At 34.9% G+C, this 20,972-nt stretch overlaps 1 protein-coding gene across 17 annotated transcripts in view; it reads left to right on the forward strand.

Annotated features, from left to right (window-relative positions):
* LOC106458228 (sodium-coupled neutral amino acid transporter 9 homolog) overlaps positions 1 to 20,972 on the forward strand; it is a 131,254-nt gene that overhangs the window by 25,901 nt on the left and 84,381 nt on the right. For 14 of the 17 annotated variants that reach the window (XR_002610339.1, XM_022384363.1, XM_022384367.1 and 11 more), the window contains 3 exons: positions 9,114 to 9,243; positions 11,802 to 11,890; positions 12,528 to 12,591. Coding sequence is in view for 16 of the 17 variants with exons in the window: in XM_022384363.1 (XP_022240071.1) it covers positions 9,114 to 9,243; positions 11,802 to 11,890; positions 12,528 to 12,591 (283 nt within the window). In the remaining variant the exon portion in view is untranslated. The remainder of the gene's footprint in view (positions 1 to 9,113; positions 9,244 to 11,801; positions 11,891 to 12,527; positions 12,592 to 20,972) is intronic. The other 3 variants (XM_022384370.1, XM_022384369.1, XM_022384368.1) reach the window with 1 other exon arrangement.

Consider the following 20,972-nt stretch of genomic DNA (forward strand, 5'->3'; position numbering starts at 1 on the left):
ATCAAATATAATAAGAAAATAAATAATAATTTATAGTTAATTTTCTTGCTATGTTTGGAAACTTGTTTTTTCATGACCTGTACCTTGCACTCGTGGCTATGTGTTACCTCTCTGATGTCACGTGATGTGCAGGTGCTTTGGGCATTGTATTAAATGATACTGTTATTTTTTTATGCATAAATTTTTTCTGAATTGTCACACATTAGATTTTAAAATGGATTAAAGGATAATAGGAAAAATTGTAACTGTATTATTGAAAACTTATTAGTGAACAAGTTCGGTACAAAGAGTTTGAGTGATAAAGAAAGTATCATCAGAAATGGTAGACCTATGCCAACTTTAAGCGTGACTGGAAAAACAAAGCAGTGTGTTCGAAAATTCAATTTAAATCAACAGAACATCTTGGTTAACTGCTTGTCCAAACTTGCAGAAGCTTTTCTGCTGGCTCTGTTTATTATTTAACAGAGACTTAGGGACATGGAACTCAAGTGGATTTGATGATTTAAATAATATGCATAAGGCAATTAAAAAACATGAAAATTCCTCCAGTCACATATTTTCAACTCTAGTGCTTTCGTAAGTGCTCGGGTTATAGAGTTTTTATTCATTTTTATAACAACTGTAGAAGTCCTAAACATATTAACTTTGAAAACAAGTCTCAAGTCTAGATGCATTGTTAATGTCTGGAAAACAGCAAGGCAGAAAATTTACCATGACAATGTTTAATTGTTGTTCATATTATTGTATTAGCTTAGAAATTATCAGTTATTGGCTGAGGTCTTAAGGTAGTATATACCCTTTACATAGTGTTATCTAGGTTTGGCCTTTTTTTTCAGAAAAAACATCTTCATGCTATGCTTTTTGTATGAAAATATATTGAAATAGGTACTAGGACATATTCTAGCACTTGTGTAACATTACCACTGTAGCTAATTTGCATATTATGAAAATAAAGAAATGTCTTATGTTTCTGGTAATTTCTACTAACATGAGTGAATGCTCCTGAAAATTGCTCCAGACTTTGGGATGTGAAGAATTAGTCTGAACTGAGGAAAACTGAAAATTAATTCAAGGTCAAATTATGGCACTAATGAGTATGTCCTAAGTAAGACATATGCTACAGTGAATTCTTAATGGTCATTTAATAAAAACGAATTCTCTTATCAACTTTACCTTAGTATGGCATATAGATACACTAATAATGCCAATTGTGAAGTCTATATAATCAATAGATCTGAAGTTATGAGTTAAAAACCACCATGAGAATGTCAGTTTTCAGATTTTGAGAAAAACGTATTTAAAAATTTGGTGCAAAACTGTCACTTTAAGGGTCTTTGTCAAGTTGAAAAAGATATAACACATCCAGCAAATTCTGAAACTTACACCTTTACTATGTTTCTAGGTTTTAATAAGCTCCTGGAGCATAAATTTCACCTTATTTGTCTTTCTTGGACTTATAAAATCCTTTTTTGACATTTCTTCTTGTCTCTTGCTGTTTTACTCCTTTCACAGTAGCTTTGTTTTGTGCTTCAGATAACCTTTTTTTGTCTGATTAGCATTTTGAGTGATGCAATATAAGCATTTTTTCAGGAGCTCATCACTAGATAATCTTTCATAGATGGGCTTTCATTACACTCTCTGGAATGAAAGGTTTATGTGAATATTCTAAGCTGGTGGCACCAGTAGGGCACAAGTGATGCTGAGGTTTGATGTCAGTTAATATTTTTATGGTAACTAGTTTCCCAAATTGCATTCCGCATTCCTTCCAGATCACCTTTGTTTGAGTGTATAGCTCTCTCGTACTAGTTCTGGAGACTATCAATAATCTTATCAGTGAGTCTGCCAGCACCCTCTAGTCCCTTGCCATCACTGAGCTTCAGTATCTTTTTTCAGATATTGCATAGCTGTTCTTAGACTTTTATGAAAATGTCCTACACACACTTTTTTTTCTCTATAATTCTGTCTCCATATGGTCATGACTCTCTCACTGTATGGAAGGACTTACTGGAAACATCTCTGATCTATGTTGTGTATCTGAGGTGTTTTTCCTTTTCAAATCTTTGAAATATCTTTACAATATTTAGTGGTTCCATTGAACGAACAGAACTGTCATAGTTTGCTCAGCAAACTCTATGATGTTCCTCTTTTTCTCCTTTGCTGTCTTATTTTTCTTTGAATAGCAAGAATGATAGTATCTACTCAGGGTTTATAGTCTACGACTTTCCCATATTCACTTGAAAGAACAATGACAACAACATGTATGAAAGAGTAGCCTCATTTCTGCCAGGTACCATCACACATTTAGTAACTTTGTCATCTTTGTGCAAATCTTCAGAAGCTTTTTTCATGCTTTCATTGGTAACTGTTTCAGTGAAATTCTTGTCCCAAGACTAAAGTGGACCCGGTGGGTTCATGTTCATAACACCACAAAATAATTGTCCAGCAGTTTTACCTTTCCCAATGCATGACATAGCATACACAAGTTGCTAGTCAGTAGCAAACGAGTTCTTTCCCATTATTTTGCTTGTGTGCCAGACTTACTCATTATAACAGTTCATTTCTTTGCACACTAATTTTAGAGTAGCAGCAAATCCACTTCTATTTTTAATTTCTAAGCTCAAATTTTCCCCACACACTTATACCTATTTCCCAATCTCCATCTTTGCCATCTAACATTGTGTTTGCTTGCTCCAGTCTTTATATACCCCACTCGACTGCCATTGGCAATATCTAATTTACAAAACTTTACACCAGCCCTCACATGCCCTCTATGCAGATATTGTATATAAGCACTGTATACAGACAATATAGTCACATTTTCTCAACAAAGCACATGCATTGAGTGTCACGTTTGCATTAATTCAGTTTCATAGTAGTTAGATACACTCTCGGTGGAAGCCATCCGTGACCTGATTTGGGGCGAGATGGAGTCTTTCATTCAGCTCGGGGATGTCTCCCTGGGAGGTTCTGATTTGGCTTTTCATCATGTACCTGAGCTGGTACATAGACTCACTGTTTCTTACTCCTTCTTTCATTAGGGCTCACTCTACTGAGGGCTCATCTGATCAGCCACCTTCTGCCCCTTTTCTGCAGTTAGTCATGGGAGTTTATGAAGTTTTGGGGATTAACCCTGTTGCTTTTGAGTCTATCTCTGCCTTGTTATCTGATCGATCTCAGGGGGATTACTTAGTTCTTCCTCCTTCCCCTGATATTGCTGTGCATGCAGGGAAGTTTGCAACACAATTAGGAGAGGATGTCACTTTGCCATGCCCCCTCATTTATCTGAACAACATGCCATAGCAGCTTATCATCATCAGGATGTTGTATATTTGGACACTCAGTGGTTGGATCCGTTGTTGGATATATGGGCTTCCAGGTTAGAACCTGTTATCACTCTTAACAGTTCTCAATTTTCATGGATTCAATTGACTCTTACTACTGTTTTAAGAAATTTCTCTTCCTTTCATCTTTTGTCTGAAGCATATCACTGCTCTCTTCATTAATTTGACGACGAACTGGGCTTTTACTGGTTACTATTATGATGCATTTGTCCCTCTTCAGGCCTTGCCTTGGTGTCGTGGTTGGTCTGTTGGGACTTACTTAATCATAATGCCTCATTGGAGGATATTCATTTGCCCTCCATTGCTCTTTTTGATTTACGGGAGGCACCTTTTATTCGACCTTCCTTGTTTGCTGGAATTACAGAATCTTTAGAATCCCAAATTGATATGGCTCATTTGCAGTCTACTTTATCATTGTTGGCCTTTGTTCCTGACTTTGGATCTTCTTTATTGGATTCATTCCCACAACATCCATCTTTTGGCCTGTCATGTACCAGGAGTCATGAATTTGATTGCAGATCATCTTTCTCGGCCCCATCAAATTTTTCCAACAGACTGGATGTTACATCAGGAAGTCTTTCAATGGATTTGCTCTCAGTTCAGATCACCAATGATTGACACTTTTGCAACCCATTGGAATACTCATCTGCAGTTGTTCTAGTCTCCTTTTCCTCAGCTACAAGACTTGGCAATAGATGCTTTCAGTCAAGACTGGATGGGATTACATTTGTATGCCTTTCCTCCTATTTGTCTCTTACCCAGAGTCTTGTCTATGATTTATAATGGTTGGAGATGGCTTGAATGGGTAATGAAGAAAAACTTATGGCAATATTTTGACTACTTGAATAGTTGGAATAATCAAGAACATTAAATAATTAGACACCCTAATTTCAATTAGTTGATTATATTTACTTATGCAATGATCGACTTAATTGTAATTTTGATTAATTCACCATTGGAATAATTGAAAACAGCAATAATCAAAAACACCAATTTTTATTAGTTTACAAGACACTTATTGATTATCAATTATATTGATTAAATTGCCCAACTTTACCTGTGAGGCTAGTCAGATGTTTTTTTCCCATATCTCTCCCATCTATTTCCTTGTTGAACGATCATTCCAATCCCTATCATATTTTAGATCTTGTTCTGGCAGTCCAATGGTATCTTACTTGGACCATCGCTTTTCATGGAGACCACCATCATCTGTTTTTATCCTGGCATACCTATCTCCTTCTGCTTTAACTAGTTGAGTTCTTCACTTGATCTGTTTGTCATATTCTGTTTTGGGATAGGCTGATCATAGACATTTTTATTGTCACTCTCATTAGATTCGAAATATTCCAGCCTCTTTTGCTGCCTTTCAGTCCAGTCTATTGGAGGAAATCTTGTAGGCTGGGCTAGTATGTGGACTACATCTAACATATTCACCTCTCATTACTTATTTCATTTGACAGTTTCTTGTGCCTCTAGTTTTTGCTTCCCTCTGGTTGCCATTTTCCAGTCTACCCAGAGGCTCTAGTGTGATGAGTTTGGCTGTTCTTATCCTTTTCTGCTCCATTACTGATCTTGTACTTCCATTTCCATGACACTTTACTTGACATCACCTTGTCTATACAGTTTATTTGGTTCATCTCACTTAGCACCAGAACAATAGAAAAAAAACATCACGTATGGAACTACCAATCACTTCATTATATTCTGTGTCTACAGATTCTGCCGAATGGCCACTGTTGCCCCAGAGGAAGTATTTATCCCAAATCCACATTGAGCTGGAGGATAAAGGTAGCGTTAACCTCATCTGACTCTACTCAGTGTCCACCTTCGAGAATGGGTTTTCTGCAAGACTGCTTCGGTTGTATATCTATATTTTAAAAAGAAAAACAAAAGAAACAGATGCAATCCTGCTCTTTGGCTCTATATCTATATTAAAAAAAACCCATAAAAAACAGAAATGATCAGGTGTAATCTTGCTCTTGCTGTCTTTAGTTGAGGTAATGCATTGCACCATCTCTCTGTGGGTATGCAATTCCAGATGATTGTGCTGGATGACAACAGTTCATGCAATCTTTGCTTACCTAGTCCCACACCACTGTGGAAGTTGATATGCAAATTTTTGTCTATGAATGGTGCTTTCCCTCTGGTTGAGATGTAGTACTTAGGAGTCAACTGTAAGTGTAACTCAGGATACACTTACAATATCTAGCAAACAATTCTTGGTGGATATGTCCATCTGGATGAGACTTGGAACCAGAACACAAGTGACTATTGCAGTGAAAAAACAACAACAAAATAACATTTGGGCAAAGAATAATCACTGCTTGAGATAGATGCAGTCTCCCCCCCCCCCTGGATTCTGCATTCTAGGTGATCCCCAGTCTTGTGAAAGTCAGACTCAATGGGCTTTCCATTTCTGTTGCTATTTCTGAAAGGAGCATATCTTTATAATTGATCAACACTGGCCCCTCCACCAGCTTAAATGTAGGATTCTAGCTTTTAGTGATGTAGAGTTGTAAGTAACATTTATGAAGCGAACATTTTCTTTACCTATAAATATATGTCAAATAGATACTTACCTCCCATACTTCTTTCCCACATCCAGTGCCCTTTGTTTGCCTCATCAAGAATGTGCCTGTGATCATGTGCTATTGCTCATGGGGATTACTACATATGGAGGTTGTGTTATCCTCATATCGATGAATGGCTACAGCATTATGATGATTACAACATAGGCTGTCACAGTACATGTGGACATGTATAGGGGTGAGAATTTGTTCAAAATTGTGGTATGCACAGGAAATTCCAAGATAGTTGTACATGAGATAATATTTCTTAGTGGTGCAGAGAGGTAAATATCTATCTGAATTTCAGGTAAAAAAAAAATTAACTTTAATTATTTCCTCTTCCACTTCTATTAGCTTATAGTGTAACTAATAAGATATTAGCACTGTATACAGGTATATATTGTTTTTGCTAACTAGTAAGTTAAAAGTAGTACATTTGAATATTTCACAGCATAAGTGGGTATTATAAGACATATAAATTCATTATTTTTTTTTAACATTGAATATTGCTTTTTTAAACATAAAAGTCTGTGGGAAATGAACAACACTGAATGTTACAAGTTGTATTGAGCTCTGTTTGCTCAAGAAGCTGTTCTGACATCATACTCTGAGACTGATTTATTAGTGGTCCTTACAGTGAAGCATTTTCACAAAAGTTCAAAATACATTGGGTTACTAAGATCTTATCAGTCTACTTCTAGAACATTTGCATGAGCATTATGCAGTATGGCAACAATGCATAAACTATACGATGGAAAGGTGATGTTAACATTAAAACGATTCATGAATACTCTTTTCTTATGCTTAATGATGTTATGCACTCTCTATAATCATACTTGATACTTTAATTTATAATAACTTGAGCAGGTTATCAATTTTCACACATACATGGATAAATAACTTAAAACTACCAATTTCAAGTGAACAATTTACTTTTTTCCAAAATATTCACACAATATTAATGAGAACTAGACTAACTGTGATGTCTAACAAAGGGTAGTTATTTGCTAATTAGGAAGAATTGAGGAACTTGTGTTCTGAATGTTTTTGAATGCTAACTGGAGTGTGATTGTTTTTTTCATCTAACCACTGATATTGAGGAATACATTGTAAATCCTGCATGGATGGTGAGGTGGGGTATTAAGCATTAATGAGAGGAAGTAAATCCACAACATAATTATATCAATTATTTTTTGTTTTCTTTCAATTACAGATGGTTTGTCAGTAGAGCCAACATTCAGAGACAAATGTGTGAAGTGTGCTACTACATGTAGATATATGGCTCTACTGACAAACTTTATATGTACACACACACACACACACACTTCTAGTCTGCAAGTTGTTCTGGGAAAGAACTTTCAGTTCCATAAATTTAAAATAGTTATTATTGTTCAACTTTGTTTAGATAGTGTACATGTGTTGTATTCAGGTATACCTATGTTTGATATCCATGCTATAAATTTGCAGATAACAGAAGGATTGAGAAGATAAGTTTGAACAATAAATAAATGAATCAAACTCAGTCAGTGAAACAGTCAGTTGTTGATCAAAACCACAAGGACACAGTCATTAATGAAAATAACATACATAACACAAAACTTAAGGAAAACAAAAACCTGTTGATCCATCTAGGCTGTTCCATCTACTAAACTAAACTTTAAAAAAGAATATCTAAACCAGCTCTTATCATTTAAATATTATCAAGCCTTCCTTTAAACTCACTGCATCTGAAAAATTTGATGACAATCCATTCTAAAGGCTAACCACCCTGTTAGAAAAATAAATTTGTTCTAGTTGAAGATGACTCCTACCCTGTCAAAATTTGTATTTGTTTCATAGACCTACCATTCTCGTCATTAAGTATGATAAAGGTGATGCATCAACACTTTAAATTCCCTTAACAATCTTGGACATGAAATCAGATCTTCTCTAGCTCTGTTTTTAAAGAAAAAAATTTGTAAAGGTTTTAACCTGTTCTCATATGACAAATTTTCTATCTCGGGTATCATCCTACTATACTTCCTCTGAACCCTTCCTAAGGTAAGGAGATCAAGACTGAACACAATACTCCAGGTGTAGCCTAACTAGTGACCTATACAATGAAAGTTTAACATAATTAAACTTATATTCAGTATTTCTACAGTTACAACCTAAAATACTATTTGTCCTACCACTAGCAACAACATATTACTTTGGATGGCTTAAGAGACTGATCAGTCAGAACACCAAGATCATTTTCTTCCATAATACCTCTGATATCCCCATAAAAGTTATTTTTATAATTTAAATTATGATAGCCCACATATATTACCTTGAATTTATTATAATTAAAAGTCATCTGCTATTTATTTATCCATCTCACCAAATAATCTAAATGCTTTTGTAAAGTAGTATTATCTTCACAGCCAGCAACACCCAAGATTTTAATATCATCAGCAAGTTTAAGTAATTTACTGACCACTCCATCTTTGTCATTGATATATATCAAAGAGAGTAAAGGTCTTAACATTGAATCCTGAGGTATCCGACTAGGTCCTAAAATTGAGCCCTGACATACCTGACTTGTGATATTAATCCAACAAGTGGTTAAGTTTTCACTACAAGTTCTTAATCGGTCAGTTTCTACAGTTTATAATTAATAGATTTAGTGGAACAGCTGAAACTTGAATGACCAATTGTGTTAACTCTTTTTGACCATGTACAATTCCTAACTGCACACAACATGAGTCAGTCTATATGATAAATTATACAAATTAGTCATTCCTCTTGCTCCCTTCATTCACAAAAATCCCGTGTGAACTAGCCACAAGTATACATATGTATGACTCAAGGAAACTGTTTAAGACAGAGAGATACAGCTTTGTATATTTAGCTTAGCAACTAGATTAAGGAAAGCTACAATTGACCACATCCTATTCACCGTGATGCTCATAAACATGAAAAGATAAATGAAGATTTGAAAAAATGTATTGGAGTGTTTGAATAAAACACATTAATGTAAAAGTGTAATTGAAAGCATAATTTTGTTTTCTTTGTTCCTGTACTTGTAGAATTAGCGTATGTGAATTTAAGATGGTAAAAACTTTTTTGCCACTTTCCTGGTAGCATAATTTATAGATTAATAATAAACATACAATAGCATAGTCTTTTACAGTACATGTGCTTTAAAAATAATTTAAATTTCATGATTTACTTTTAAAATTAGAAGACCATTTCATTACCCGTCTATGAGCAACCTTGGCAATATTAATGAAGACCAGAGCATTGAAGTGTCAGCAACTGTCTCTCGGCATCGTTATTATAGTAAGCTAACTGATCCTTCACTTGACACATTAGTGAGTATTGTGCACTAAAATCTTGCTGTTTGATTTTTATTTTGATCATCTTTCCACTATAAGACCTATATTATGTCAATTAGAAAGGTTTAAAGTATTAGTAACGTTTTTTATAACTGATTCCAAACCAAAAGTGACTTTTTCATCACTAAACATACCTATTATTAACTAAAAGGGTTCAACTGCATACATAGCAGGTATACAGTTCCTTTTTTTGTATTATTTTTTCTGCTATTTTATTCCTTTGCCAGCTATTATGTATGAAGGCTACTTCATAGACTTGCATTGTGTGTTAACAATGAAAACATTTATGTCCTTGGTTGTCTTGTACCTGGTTTTTAGCGACTTATATATACACATCAGATTAGAAGTTTGTTTCATTCTGAGTTTAAGACTTATTACAATGCATTCAGTTATTTTAGCAATTTTTAACTCTCAATGTGTTAATGAATTTGACCTCTACAGATACATTTTAACTTGATTTATACACCTCAAAATTTCATGCTATTTAACTTTGAAACTGCAGTTTTATCATGCTTGCTGAACTCATGGAAGAGCAAAATGTTAAGTTTTTTTATGTTCTATGGGGCATACCATTGTATTTTAATGCAACTACACATATAAAACAGGTATGCATTTTCCTTTTTTTGTACACATATGGTTTTCCATCATGGTCTTTTTTGTGTATATTTTAGAAACAGGATGGGCATTACAGTCAAGATGTGGGGAAATACCGTTTCACATAAAAGCTCAAAATGTATACTGTTCTCACCTGTAATAATTGCATTTGCCTCTAATTATGAGCTTCCAAACTTAGAAATTCATAGACCCATGCAACAGACGATGTGATACATGATTTCAGTATTATTTACTTTTTTCTTTCATTACCTCCACCACTGAAGGTGATGGAAGTTATGTTTTCACCCTTGTGTGTGTTTCTCAGTAGGATTTCTGAAATAATGGATTTGAATGAAAGTTCGTATACATTTAGTCTATGACCCAACATAGAAGTGATTAGTTTTTGGAGGGTCAAGGTCAGAATAATAAAAAACTCCCTATCTGTTAGTATGGGATATGGTTTTTCATACTATTTTTGATCTACTACTCAGTCAAAAGTTATTGAATTCTTATTAAACTAGGAGGACATGTGTAACATATTATTCGTCATTGTTCTGCCAAAAATGGTCAATGCCCATTAATAGCAATGGATGTACGGACACATTTTTGTATTTTTTGAGGGCCAACTATGATCGACACTGCGTGGCAGAGATATGCGCTCTACCGAGTGCCCCTCTAGTTGTAGAAGTAACAGTATGATACTTACTATTGTCCCATGATTTGAAGTATGTTATATTTTAACTTTTTTCTTCCTTCTAAATGAATAATTCTGAGTTTATTTCTTACTTTCTGTTTGCTCATGTTTGCTTTGTTGTGTTAGTTTTATGATAGATACATTAATGCTTCTGGAAATTTTAGAAATAAATAGAAGTTTAAAAATAAATCCAGAAAAATTCTAAATGACCAAACCAACTTGAGCTCCTCCCCACTTCTTACCCCACTTATTTCTAAGTGAATGTTAAGGTCACTTCTGGTTCTTTGTTCAAACATATATAAACCTTTTACAAAACATTTCAGTTTATACCTGTTTATGCCTTTAATGGCAAAAACCATGGTCATGAATAAATGATGTATTTGTGAAACATACAATTCTTTTGTTTTTTCTCAATTCTGTAATAAGTTTAAAAAATGAAAACAAGTGTGTTATATCAGAAAGTTTTGTTTTTTAATTTTTGAACTTGGGGATATTTGATGCTAATAATAGAAAGTATTTTTTTTTTTGAAAAACTCAATATATTTTAGTAAATTCAAATTTTTAATGACTTGTAGAATACATAAGAGAGAATTTTCATTCATTTGGTAGTTCACAGCTTAGTAAGTTTTGTTAAAAATTTATGATTCTTAATTGCTATATGTATGTATTAAAGCTTTTTATGTTATTCAATGCTAATATTTTAATAGATTTCCTAAATTAGTATTAATTATACATTTAACTGTTCTCATAAAATTAGGTTTATACATTTTATACAGACTTAGTCTGTATCATAGTGTTTTCCTGTAATTTTTGTAAGAGACACTTCTGAAGAAAAAGTACAGTGCACTTCTGCATATTTTATGACCCTGTTTTATTTTTTACAAACAAATTTAACATAATACTTGTGTAATGACCCCCCCCCTTCACTCACTGCTCATAACTGTTTTTTTTAAGTATACTGTATATAGTAACAATGGATGTTTTCAATAAGAGGTGGTACTGCCATTTTTATCTATAACTACAGCTATTGTGCTTTATGGTACTTGTATAATTTTGTATATCCAAATAGAGTTGTATATCCAAATATGTTTTATAGAGCACATAAGTCAGGAGAGCCTTGTTTTATAGTAATTTTTCAAACATTTTAGCTTGCAGTGTTAAAACCAATTAGGATGTGAATTGCTGTTTATGCACATACATTTTATTTTAGCAAGCGAGATATTAATAGTGATTTTGAATTTCACAGAAAATTCCTGACCATGTGGTACCATCATATTTCTTCTATCCTTTTCCATTTCGAAAACTTGTTGGGAAACAAAGTAGTATTATAACCATGTAAGTATTGAAATTGAAACATAATTTGTAATGCTGTAATAGCATGAACATTGAAGCAATGGTAGTTATCAATTGATTACATGTAGGTGCAGTTACATGTGTAAAACTAAAACAGTATCCTAAATTGAAAGAGGAAAAAAAAGTATTTTAATCACTGAAATTTAAAAAAAAAAGTGCTATCTAAAATATGGGCAATGAAAAACATAAAAAATGTTTTTAATGAATAATCAACCTTTAACTACAAGTTTTAATATTGCCAAAACATGCAGAGTAATTACAATTTGTAATTTTTAATTGATTATTCATCAAAAAAATATGTTGTTTTTTATGTTTCATTGAATTTATGAACAAGTCAGCCACTACTTAAATTTCAATTTAAATATATTTCCTTGTTATAACTGATCACAAATTGTAATAAGAAATTAGTGAATGTTTCCTATTGACATATACAATATTCTTTGTAATATCTTTTTTGATGTTTATAGAATTATATAAATTGTAAAAATTTCAGTGATTTTAAACAAGAAAAATTAAACAAACTTTTGTTATTGTTTTATAACTTTCTAGATGTGTTTTCTATGTTAATTTATGTGGTATACTATTAAGAAGATGTATGTTTTTATTTGGATTGTATTAGATTCTCAATATGGAACACTATGATGGGGACTTCTTTATTGAGTATGCCATGGGCAGTCCAACAAGTGAGTACAATTTAATCAAAGTAACAAAGTAAAAGAAGAATAAAAATCTTGTGATACTTGCTCTTCACGTGCCAAAATGCTAACTGATAAAGAAAGTACATGTTACATTTCAATTAAGATAGAAACTGTTCTAACAAACTGATTTTGAGGCTGTTGTTCCTTAGTTAACCCCATTATAACTGCTGTGCATCTTTTTGGTGTTGAGTGCATAGTAGTTTACCAACTTGCAAAATTTAACTCTCTCATTGGCATGGGCACATATATGGGACATATTACAAAAATTAATTTTAAGCGCAGATGTTATATTAAGTAAATGTTTTGTGAAATAGGTATGTAGTAAAATTTTAAAAAGTTAAAATTTTGCATATTAATTTGCAAATTTTTGAAAATAAGTATACAGATAATTGTTTTAATTGACATTTCTTACAGTCTTAGAGTATAATCATTTTTGAAATATTTTTTTCTCAACAAATTCTTAATATGGCATGTAATAAGCAAGAGATAAATATAAACCATACAACATCACATATGTTTCTGTGTGTATCTAAAAATAAACCTAGCAGTAGGAGAGTTTTTTATCTATGAATATGGCAGTGAAAGAATTAATTAAAAAAAAAAGATAATTCTAATTATTTCAAGTTTTTTACTAAAAATATTTTATAACTGATATTTTATAATATACAACATTTGTTTAGGATATTTGACAAAGAAAAAATGTTACAGCTTTAATTTCTGGCTTGTTGATATTTTAAATACTTGAAGTTCCCATAGGAGTGAACAGAGGATCCTTTTTAGGAGTTTACAATACTTAGGAATAAACAACAGATCTAAAAAATTTTTTACAAATTCTTTTGATGTTTTCTTCATTCCTGAAAATAGTTTTGTGTTATATTATATCTGCTTGACAGCTATAAGAATATTCGTTTATCACAAGACATGTGGAAGTTTAGTTAGGTTGAGCAGCTATTATAAGTGATGAAAAACAGTTTACATTGTACATGATATAAATCCTTTTTTCTATTGACTATTATCTTTGAGTTTATTATATTCAAACAGCATATGCAAATAAAAGAAATTATTTATTGAAAACAAACCATATTTATTAAATACAAATTCAACTTAACCAAAAGTAGTGTTGGCAAAATCTCACATTAGCTAGCCTGACAAAGGTAGTAGTGATGCCATTTTGATAGGTAAGTAGTTACCATATTTTGTTAGTTTGTTGTGTGTTTTGTATGATTTACAGCTGGAACTGGTGACTGCTTCAAATCAGGAAAATAAAGTATTAAAAGAAATACATCAATGAATATGAGACAAGTTGACACTACAGATATATTAAGTGGAACTTACTGATCAATCATGAAAACAAAATTGAAACTGTATATGAATATTTGCATGTTCTTGTAACAAAATTGTGAAAGTTCACAACTTAAAAAATGATACAAATAGTAAATCATAAACTAGATACTATCTAGAAATTTGTACTAAATTTCATGCCATTTAATATAGTATTTCTACTGTGAGAAGGAAAAACTTCAGGGGATATCAGTGACACCCCTATGAAGGCTTAATGGAATATATTTTTTATCTCATTTCACAGAAAATTTACCTGTGTTACAATTTTAAATATGTACTGTGATGGTTTTACAGACTCGTATTTGCTAATTTTGAAAGAGAACCTTTACCTTACTATCATTTTGGGTTTTCTTAGAGGATTAGCAAGAGGGAGACATTAAAAATCTATTTTATTAAAGCAACTGCTGTGAGAAGCTGCTTTGTTTTATGTATTTGGTTTAAGGTTATTTGGTATAAGGCAAATTTGTGTAGGTACTGATAGTATTTCAACATAAAAAAGAACAAAAATATTATATATATTAACCACCAAATAAGGCCAAACCAACAAAAAGCAAAAGAACAATGAAAGGAAAAAGGAAGGAAAAACAACAAAAAATCAAAATATTAACACATGCAGAGTTACAGGAGACAAGTTATAACGTGGAGGTGTATAGGATGTATCCTAGAGGTATCTCCAGAAGAAAGTTCTACTTATAAGTAGGGGGGTGCAACATTTATTAAATTTAACCTTTTACCCTCTCTTAATGAACAGCTCAAAGGGTGAATGTTACGTCATTTTAGAGTGTTATTTTCAAAAGTTAGTTAATCAACTTTATTATTATTGTATGTCAGTTAAATTAGCTTCACAATGTAGTTTATTACTCAAATGTTAATATAATATATGTTTTAATTTCTTAATTCAAAAAAGAAAATTTTAAAAATGGTAAATATGCTTTTTTATGTGTTATGTGGCATGTCTTTCTGCTCAATTTACATTTTATTATGCCTACTATACAATATCTGTAGTGGTTAACGAATTAGAAACTGAAACCTCGGACATTTACAAGCTAGAATTTAAAATAATAGCCTCACACATTTTTGATTTGCTATGATATCAATATATTTTACTAACTTGTGAGGGTAGACCTACCTACTGCTCCATTTCCAAAAGAGTATTACCTTCTCTCACCCAAAACTTTTTCGACCTTGATTTTCCCTTTAAGCATTGCTAACAAAATGTTCACTAAAAGTGCACAAATTTATTATACACCTTTATTTTCGAGCCATTTCAGAATATGTGCATATTATGTAACTACCATACACCAATCATATTGCACCATCTATACTGGTGCAGGTAGCTCCCTTTATTAATATAGCACAATCCTCACTTTCTTTATTGGCATTACAGTGTATATATGTATGTGTACTTCACTCCATGTGCTTGCTTTTTTGTTGTGAATGCATTTTAGTCCTTCACCAGTTTAAACTTAGTGTTTGTTTTAAAATTAAAATTTTGTTTTTTGTAGAATTATTCCATAATTTGAAATATGAATTTAAATTTTATGGTGACAGATGATGAAGTTCCCACCAACATTGAGGATAGTAATATCACTAATCCCCAGTCTGAGGAAGAATTTATTCAGGGTGAGGATAATTTGGATTCTATTTTTCCATCCCCAGTTTTTTGGTCAATCACATAATGCTGACGATCAGGAAAGTTTGCTGACCTCTCTGTTCCTAAAACCTTATTGATCAGGTATGTCAAATTTTAAATATTTCACCCTATTGGGTGAAGAACCTCCTCCCTCACCCGTAATTTGAGTTCATGCTCAACATTTTGCTGATCAGTTGCAGGTATGCCCCATTTTCTTTGCGTAACCAATATCCTTTCACTTACCAGTAGGCCTTAAATCCTTTTTTGGATTCTCAATGTCTGGACCCTCCCTTTTCCCTGTGGGGCTTGAATCTGGGGGCTCTGGTCCACTTTTGTAGGATTCATCTTTCCCTGACCAACCACCCATTTGCGTATTATTTTCTCATTACAGTAGTTGTCTCAAGCCTTTTGCCAGACACCTGATCAATTTTCTCATGACCGTAGGACCCCTACTGTGGTCTACTCTGCATTTTCTCTCAACACCTGGTTATTACGGTGTTGGGATTTGCTGGGGAGAGATGTATTACTTGAGGGGGTGCATCTCCCCCTGTCTTCTTTGAGGGATCTTCGTCAGGCCCCTATTTCTGAGTGAAACAGTTTTTGGGTCATTGCTTGAGTCTTTGGAGTCTAGGTTTTATGTTGTGAGGCTACATTCCTCCTTGGCCTCCCTGACATCTCATTTGCTTTATCTAGCTGTTCCCGCCCAAGCTTCACCAGTTCGAGTTCCCCATGCCATTTCTTCCTCTCCCCATCCCATACCCTATTCCAGGCATTTCTGCCCCTACATTTGTTTTCCCCTTCCTGTTCCTCCAGGAGTCAGCAGTGTAGGTGACAAAATGTATTTTCCAGGGTAGGTGGGTCCTGGTTGCAACTGTTTGCCATATCTTCATGACAGATCTGTGGGTCCTGTCAGAGGGTCTTTGTCTTCAGTTCAGGTTCCCCCACCCCCTGTCCTATTCCCCAGTTTTTTCCCTCCTCCTCATGATTGTGCCTCATCCAGTCGCCGAGTCAGTTTGGGACCTCCTACACAAAGGAGCTATTGAACAGGTCATGCCCACTCATCTGTGATTTTACTCCCATCTATTTGTTGTCCCCAAAAAGAAGGGAGATTGGAGACCCATTATAGATCTGTCCTTGCTGAATACCTTTCTGGAGACACTTTGGTTAACCATGGAGTCCTACTTATCCCTTTGGTGGGTTTTTTCTAGATGACAAAGGTTGATGTGACAGACACCTATTTTCATATTCCCACAGCTCCAATGTCACGTAATTTTCTTCAGTTCATCCAGATGAGGGCTGTGTTTTTCAGTTCCGTGCACTGCAATTTGGTCTGGCTTCGGCTCCTTATGAGTTATGTCAAGTGGTTCACTCGTTTGCTCATTATATTCACTTACTGGGTCTTTGGACTCATCATTACATGGATGACTGGCTTCTGCTTGCCTCTTCCCAGGCCCAGTCAGTCTCTCACACCTGATTACTTTTTTGAGAAGCTGCTCGGATGGGGTTTCTTATCATGTTGGAGAAGTACCTTCTAACCCATACACAATATCTTATTCATTTAGGGGTTATCTTCAATTCCTATCTCTCTGGGGCCCAGCCTTCTCCACTTTGGCTCAGGGATATGGAGCAAGAAGTCATAAAGCACTAGATTCATCTTCTCTCATTGCACGAGAGGTTCTATCTTTTTTGGGGACATGGGCTTCCTTGGAAGTTCTCATTCCTTTGGGTCAAGCACACATGCATTTTCATTCAGTGGATGCTTATTGACCAGTGGAACCTCTCTCACAATCTCTTAGATCATCTTATCACCCACCCTCCTGGGATCAGGACTGACCTTGCATGATGGCTCGACAGGGAAATGACCATGATGGGGGTTCCCATTCTTCTGCCTCATCCTAATGCTTCTTTGGTAAGTTGGGGATCTTCCTTCGAATCCAAGGAGATTTCAGGGGCAGTGCTCAGTCGTGGAAACTACATTTCTTATCAATCTCCTTGAACTTTTGGCTGTTCATTGTGCTATGGGGGTGGGTGGTGATGGTTCATTCTAACAGTTCCACTGTTGTCTGCTATATCACCAAACAAGGGGGGAACCAAGTCCTAGTTCTGGTGTTTTCAGACACTCGACCTCCTGTATTGGGCCCACGATTACAATTCAACCAACTTAGCATGTCATGTTCCCAGAATTATGAATCTGGTGGCTGACCACTTGTCTCGTTCCAACCAAGTTCTACCTATGAAGTGGTCCCTTCATCCTCAAGTATTTCAGTGGGTGTGTTCTTGCCTAGGAACACCACATATAGATGTATTTGCCACTCACAAGAATGTCAAACTACCTTCCTCCTGTTCCACACCCCTCAGCTCTGGGAGTGGATGTGTTCAGTCAGAATTGGAAGGGCCTTCATCTATATGCTTACCCTTTTCTCAGACTAATATCCAGGATCAATTCCATCGTCCAGACCACTCCTTGGTGTGTTTTGCTTTATGCTCTGTATTGGTCAGCTCGGATGTGGTTCCCTTTGCTCTGGCCTTTACTGGAGTAGCAGCCCATTCCCTTACCTCTGTCTAGGTTGCTCCTCCAATAACCATGATCAGATATATTTCATCCAGACATTACCATCAAACTCCATCTTCATGTGTGGCTTGTGTTCAGTCCCTCGCCTCAGCTCAGGGTCTCACTCCTCATGTAGTGTCTTTCCTTACCCATACCATTCGGCCTTCCTAATTGTCTGTGTACCAGAGACATTTTCTACCTTCAAACGGTGGTCTTTTTGCCTTGGCTTTTGTCTTTCCCATACTTCTGTTCCAATTCTTTACCTGATTGTTTGATTAGGGTTTGTCTGTGTCAATGGTTGCTAGTTATCAGGCTGCTCTGTCACAAACATTCAGTTTCTTATGATTCTGTAAAGCTTTCGCCTCTCTGATTATTCCCCTCCTTTTGTGTTTCTTTCATCTTTTGTTCTTCATGTCCTGTCTGGTTTTCTCTTTCAACCCATTGCTTTGTGTTCCTTGTACCATCTTTTCCGTAGGACCTATTTTCTTCTCCTCCTGGCATGTGGTCATTGTCATTCTGATTTTTATGCCATTATAGTTTGCCATATCCTTTACTTTTCCTATTATGTTATCCTTTATCTTGATCGGGCCACCCTTTCTAAGACAGCTGCTGTGCATAAAGGTTGTTTTGGCTTTTCTCTCATTTCCTTACCATCTGTTTTCCACCTGTACTCACGTTCGAATCCTGATCATCTTTTCCATCCTGTGCATTCCCTGCTTTGTTGTGTGTCTCATACTGCTTCCTTTCATGGCTCCTGTTCTCACCTATATATTCCCTGGAATTCCTCTGTTTCCTGGGATGTCTCTCCTGTTACCCTTACTAAATGGATTCGGCAACTCACACAGCTAGCATATTTTGACTTTTCCATAGAAGGTCGTCAGCTGCACAGTGTTTCATCCTACCAAATCTGTCTTTTAACTATGGCCTTAGCTGCTCAAATCCGTAGACCTTTGGTGGAGATTATTCTAGTAGGTATGTAGCTGGCTCCTAATACATTCATAGCACACTATCTGCATGATTTGGCAGTATCTTCCTCGATTGTGTATCGTCTTCCTCTTCTGGCAGTTCTCCGTGTGTCTGTTCACCTTTGACTAGAGTAAGTTGACCTGTTAATGATTTCTACCTTTTTTTCAGTTGATATACATCATATTTCAGGATCCCACTTAGTGGTGGGTATTGCCTGGTCAGGTATGCTGTATATTAGATCTTTGCATTACATCTGTATATTTATAAACACTCACTGTAGAGATGGGGGTGTTTCTGTAAGACCACTGGATGCTTTTCCAGTGGTATGTGCAAAAGTGTTAGGACAGAGTAAAAAATTAGATTTCATGCTACTTTCAAAGAATAATGGAAGGTAAATCACAGTTGAAACATCAAAATTTTATTAATCTTCATATTTAGTACAACAGAAACTGGGTGGAAGTGCTTGAGTTCAGCAAACAGTTAATATTTTATGTTTCTCCTTTTTTTGCTTTAATAACTGCAGACAGTCTTTCAGGCATTGTTGCAACATATTTAATCAAAGTGTCCTTTGGGATTTTACTCCAAATGTCTCTAATACACTCGCATAAAATTTCTTTGGAAGTAACTTTTGAGTTGTCAAGTTTTTGATCTATCAATTCCCAGATCTGCTCAATTGGGTTGAGATTGGGGCTCTATGGGAGTCATTGCATCATTTAAATGACTCCAGCAGCTTCTTCCTTAGCTAAGTAATTTCTGCAAAGGTTGGATGAGTGTTAGGGGTCATTATCTTCTTGGTATTGCAATCCTTTACCAATAATACACAAATCACTTGGCATACCATGACAGATCAGTATTTAATGGTACCTGCACTGGTCTATTATTCCATCTAATTTGCAAATATCTCCCGTTGCCTCTGCAGAAAAACACCCCCAAACTATCACACTACCTTTCATGGTAGGTGCTATGCCTTAAGGTAAGTATATTTCACATTTCTTCTACTGGATGTATAACCTATGCTTTGAACCAGATATTTCAAACTTGGACTCATCCATCCATAACACCCTTTTCTAATCATCAACAATTAAGTTTTTGTACTTTTTAGCAAATTTCAGTTTCTTGACAATATTTGGAGATCGAAGTAAAGTTTTTTTAACTGCTACATGACCAAATATTCCATTCTTGTTGAATCTCCTGGATACTGTAGATCTGGACACATTTCTGTCATTTGGTACATGGTCGTTTATCTCATGCTTGAGATCATTGGCAGTCTTCCTTCTGTCCCAAAGGCTGTGTAAACAAAGATACTTAACATCATTATCATGGAGTTTAGGTATTCTGCCTCTTCCTTTCCTATTTTCAAACTTACCCATCTCAGTCTCATGATCTAGGGTATACTTAACAGTGTTTGGGGATCATTTCAAGTCTGCAACAGTTTGTTGGAGAGTCCAACCAGCATCATGCTTTTATGTGGACTCTCTGTTCTACTGACAATTCTCCCGTGGCATGACAACAAAACTTAATATATACTGTTGAATGCTGTTTTTATCAAGGTTTATTTGCAGAGTGCTATTAAATTGATTTCTTTTAGCATATACCTGTACCATGTGCAAGCTCCTTGCTAGCTTCTTTCTATATAGTTAAGACACTGCATGGGGTACCATGATAGTTATTTCAGACTCTAAGTTTGATCAGTATGTTAATTCAAGCAGAACCCTTATGACATGCCCTTGGTACAAATGTATGGGAATTCGAAAGAATGATAAGTATTCTCACCCTGGCTCAATCGATTGTCAACAGGGATCAGTGAAGCATTACCATAGTGTTGAAATTTACATTCTAACATGGCATGGAAGAATTAGCCCCATAAAATGGAAA

The sequence above is a fragment of the Limulus polyphemus genome, unplaced genomic scaffold (assembly GCF_000517525.1).
Source record: "Limulus polyphemus unplaced genomic scaffold, Limulus_polyphemus-2.1.2 Scaffold431, whole genome shotgun sequence".
NCBI lineage: Eukaryota > Metazoa > Arthropoda > Merostomata > Xiphosura > Limulidae > Limulus > Limulus polyphemus.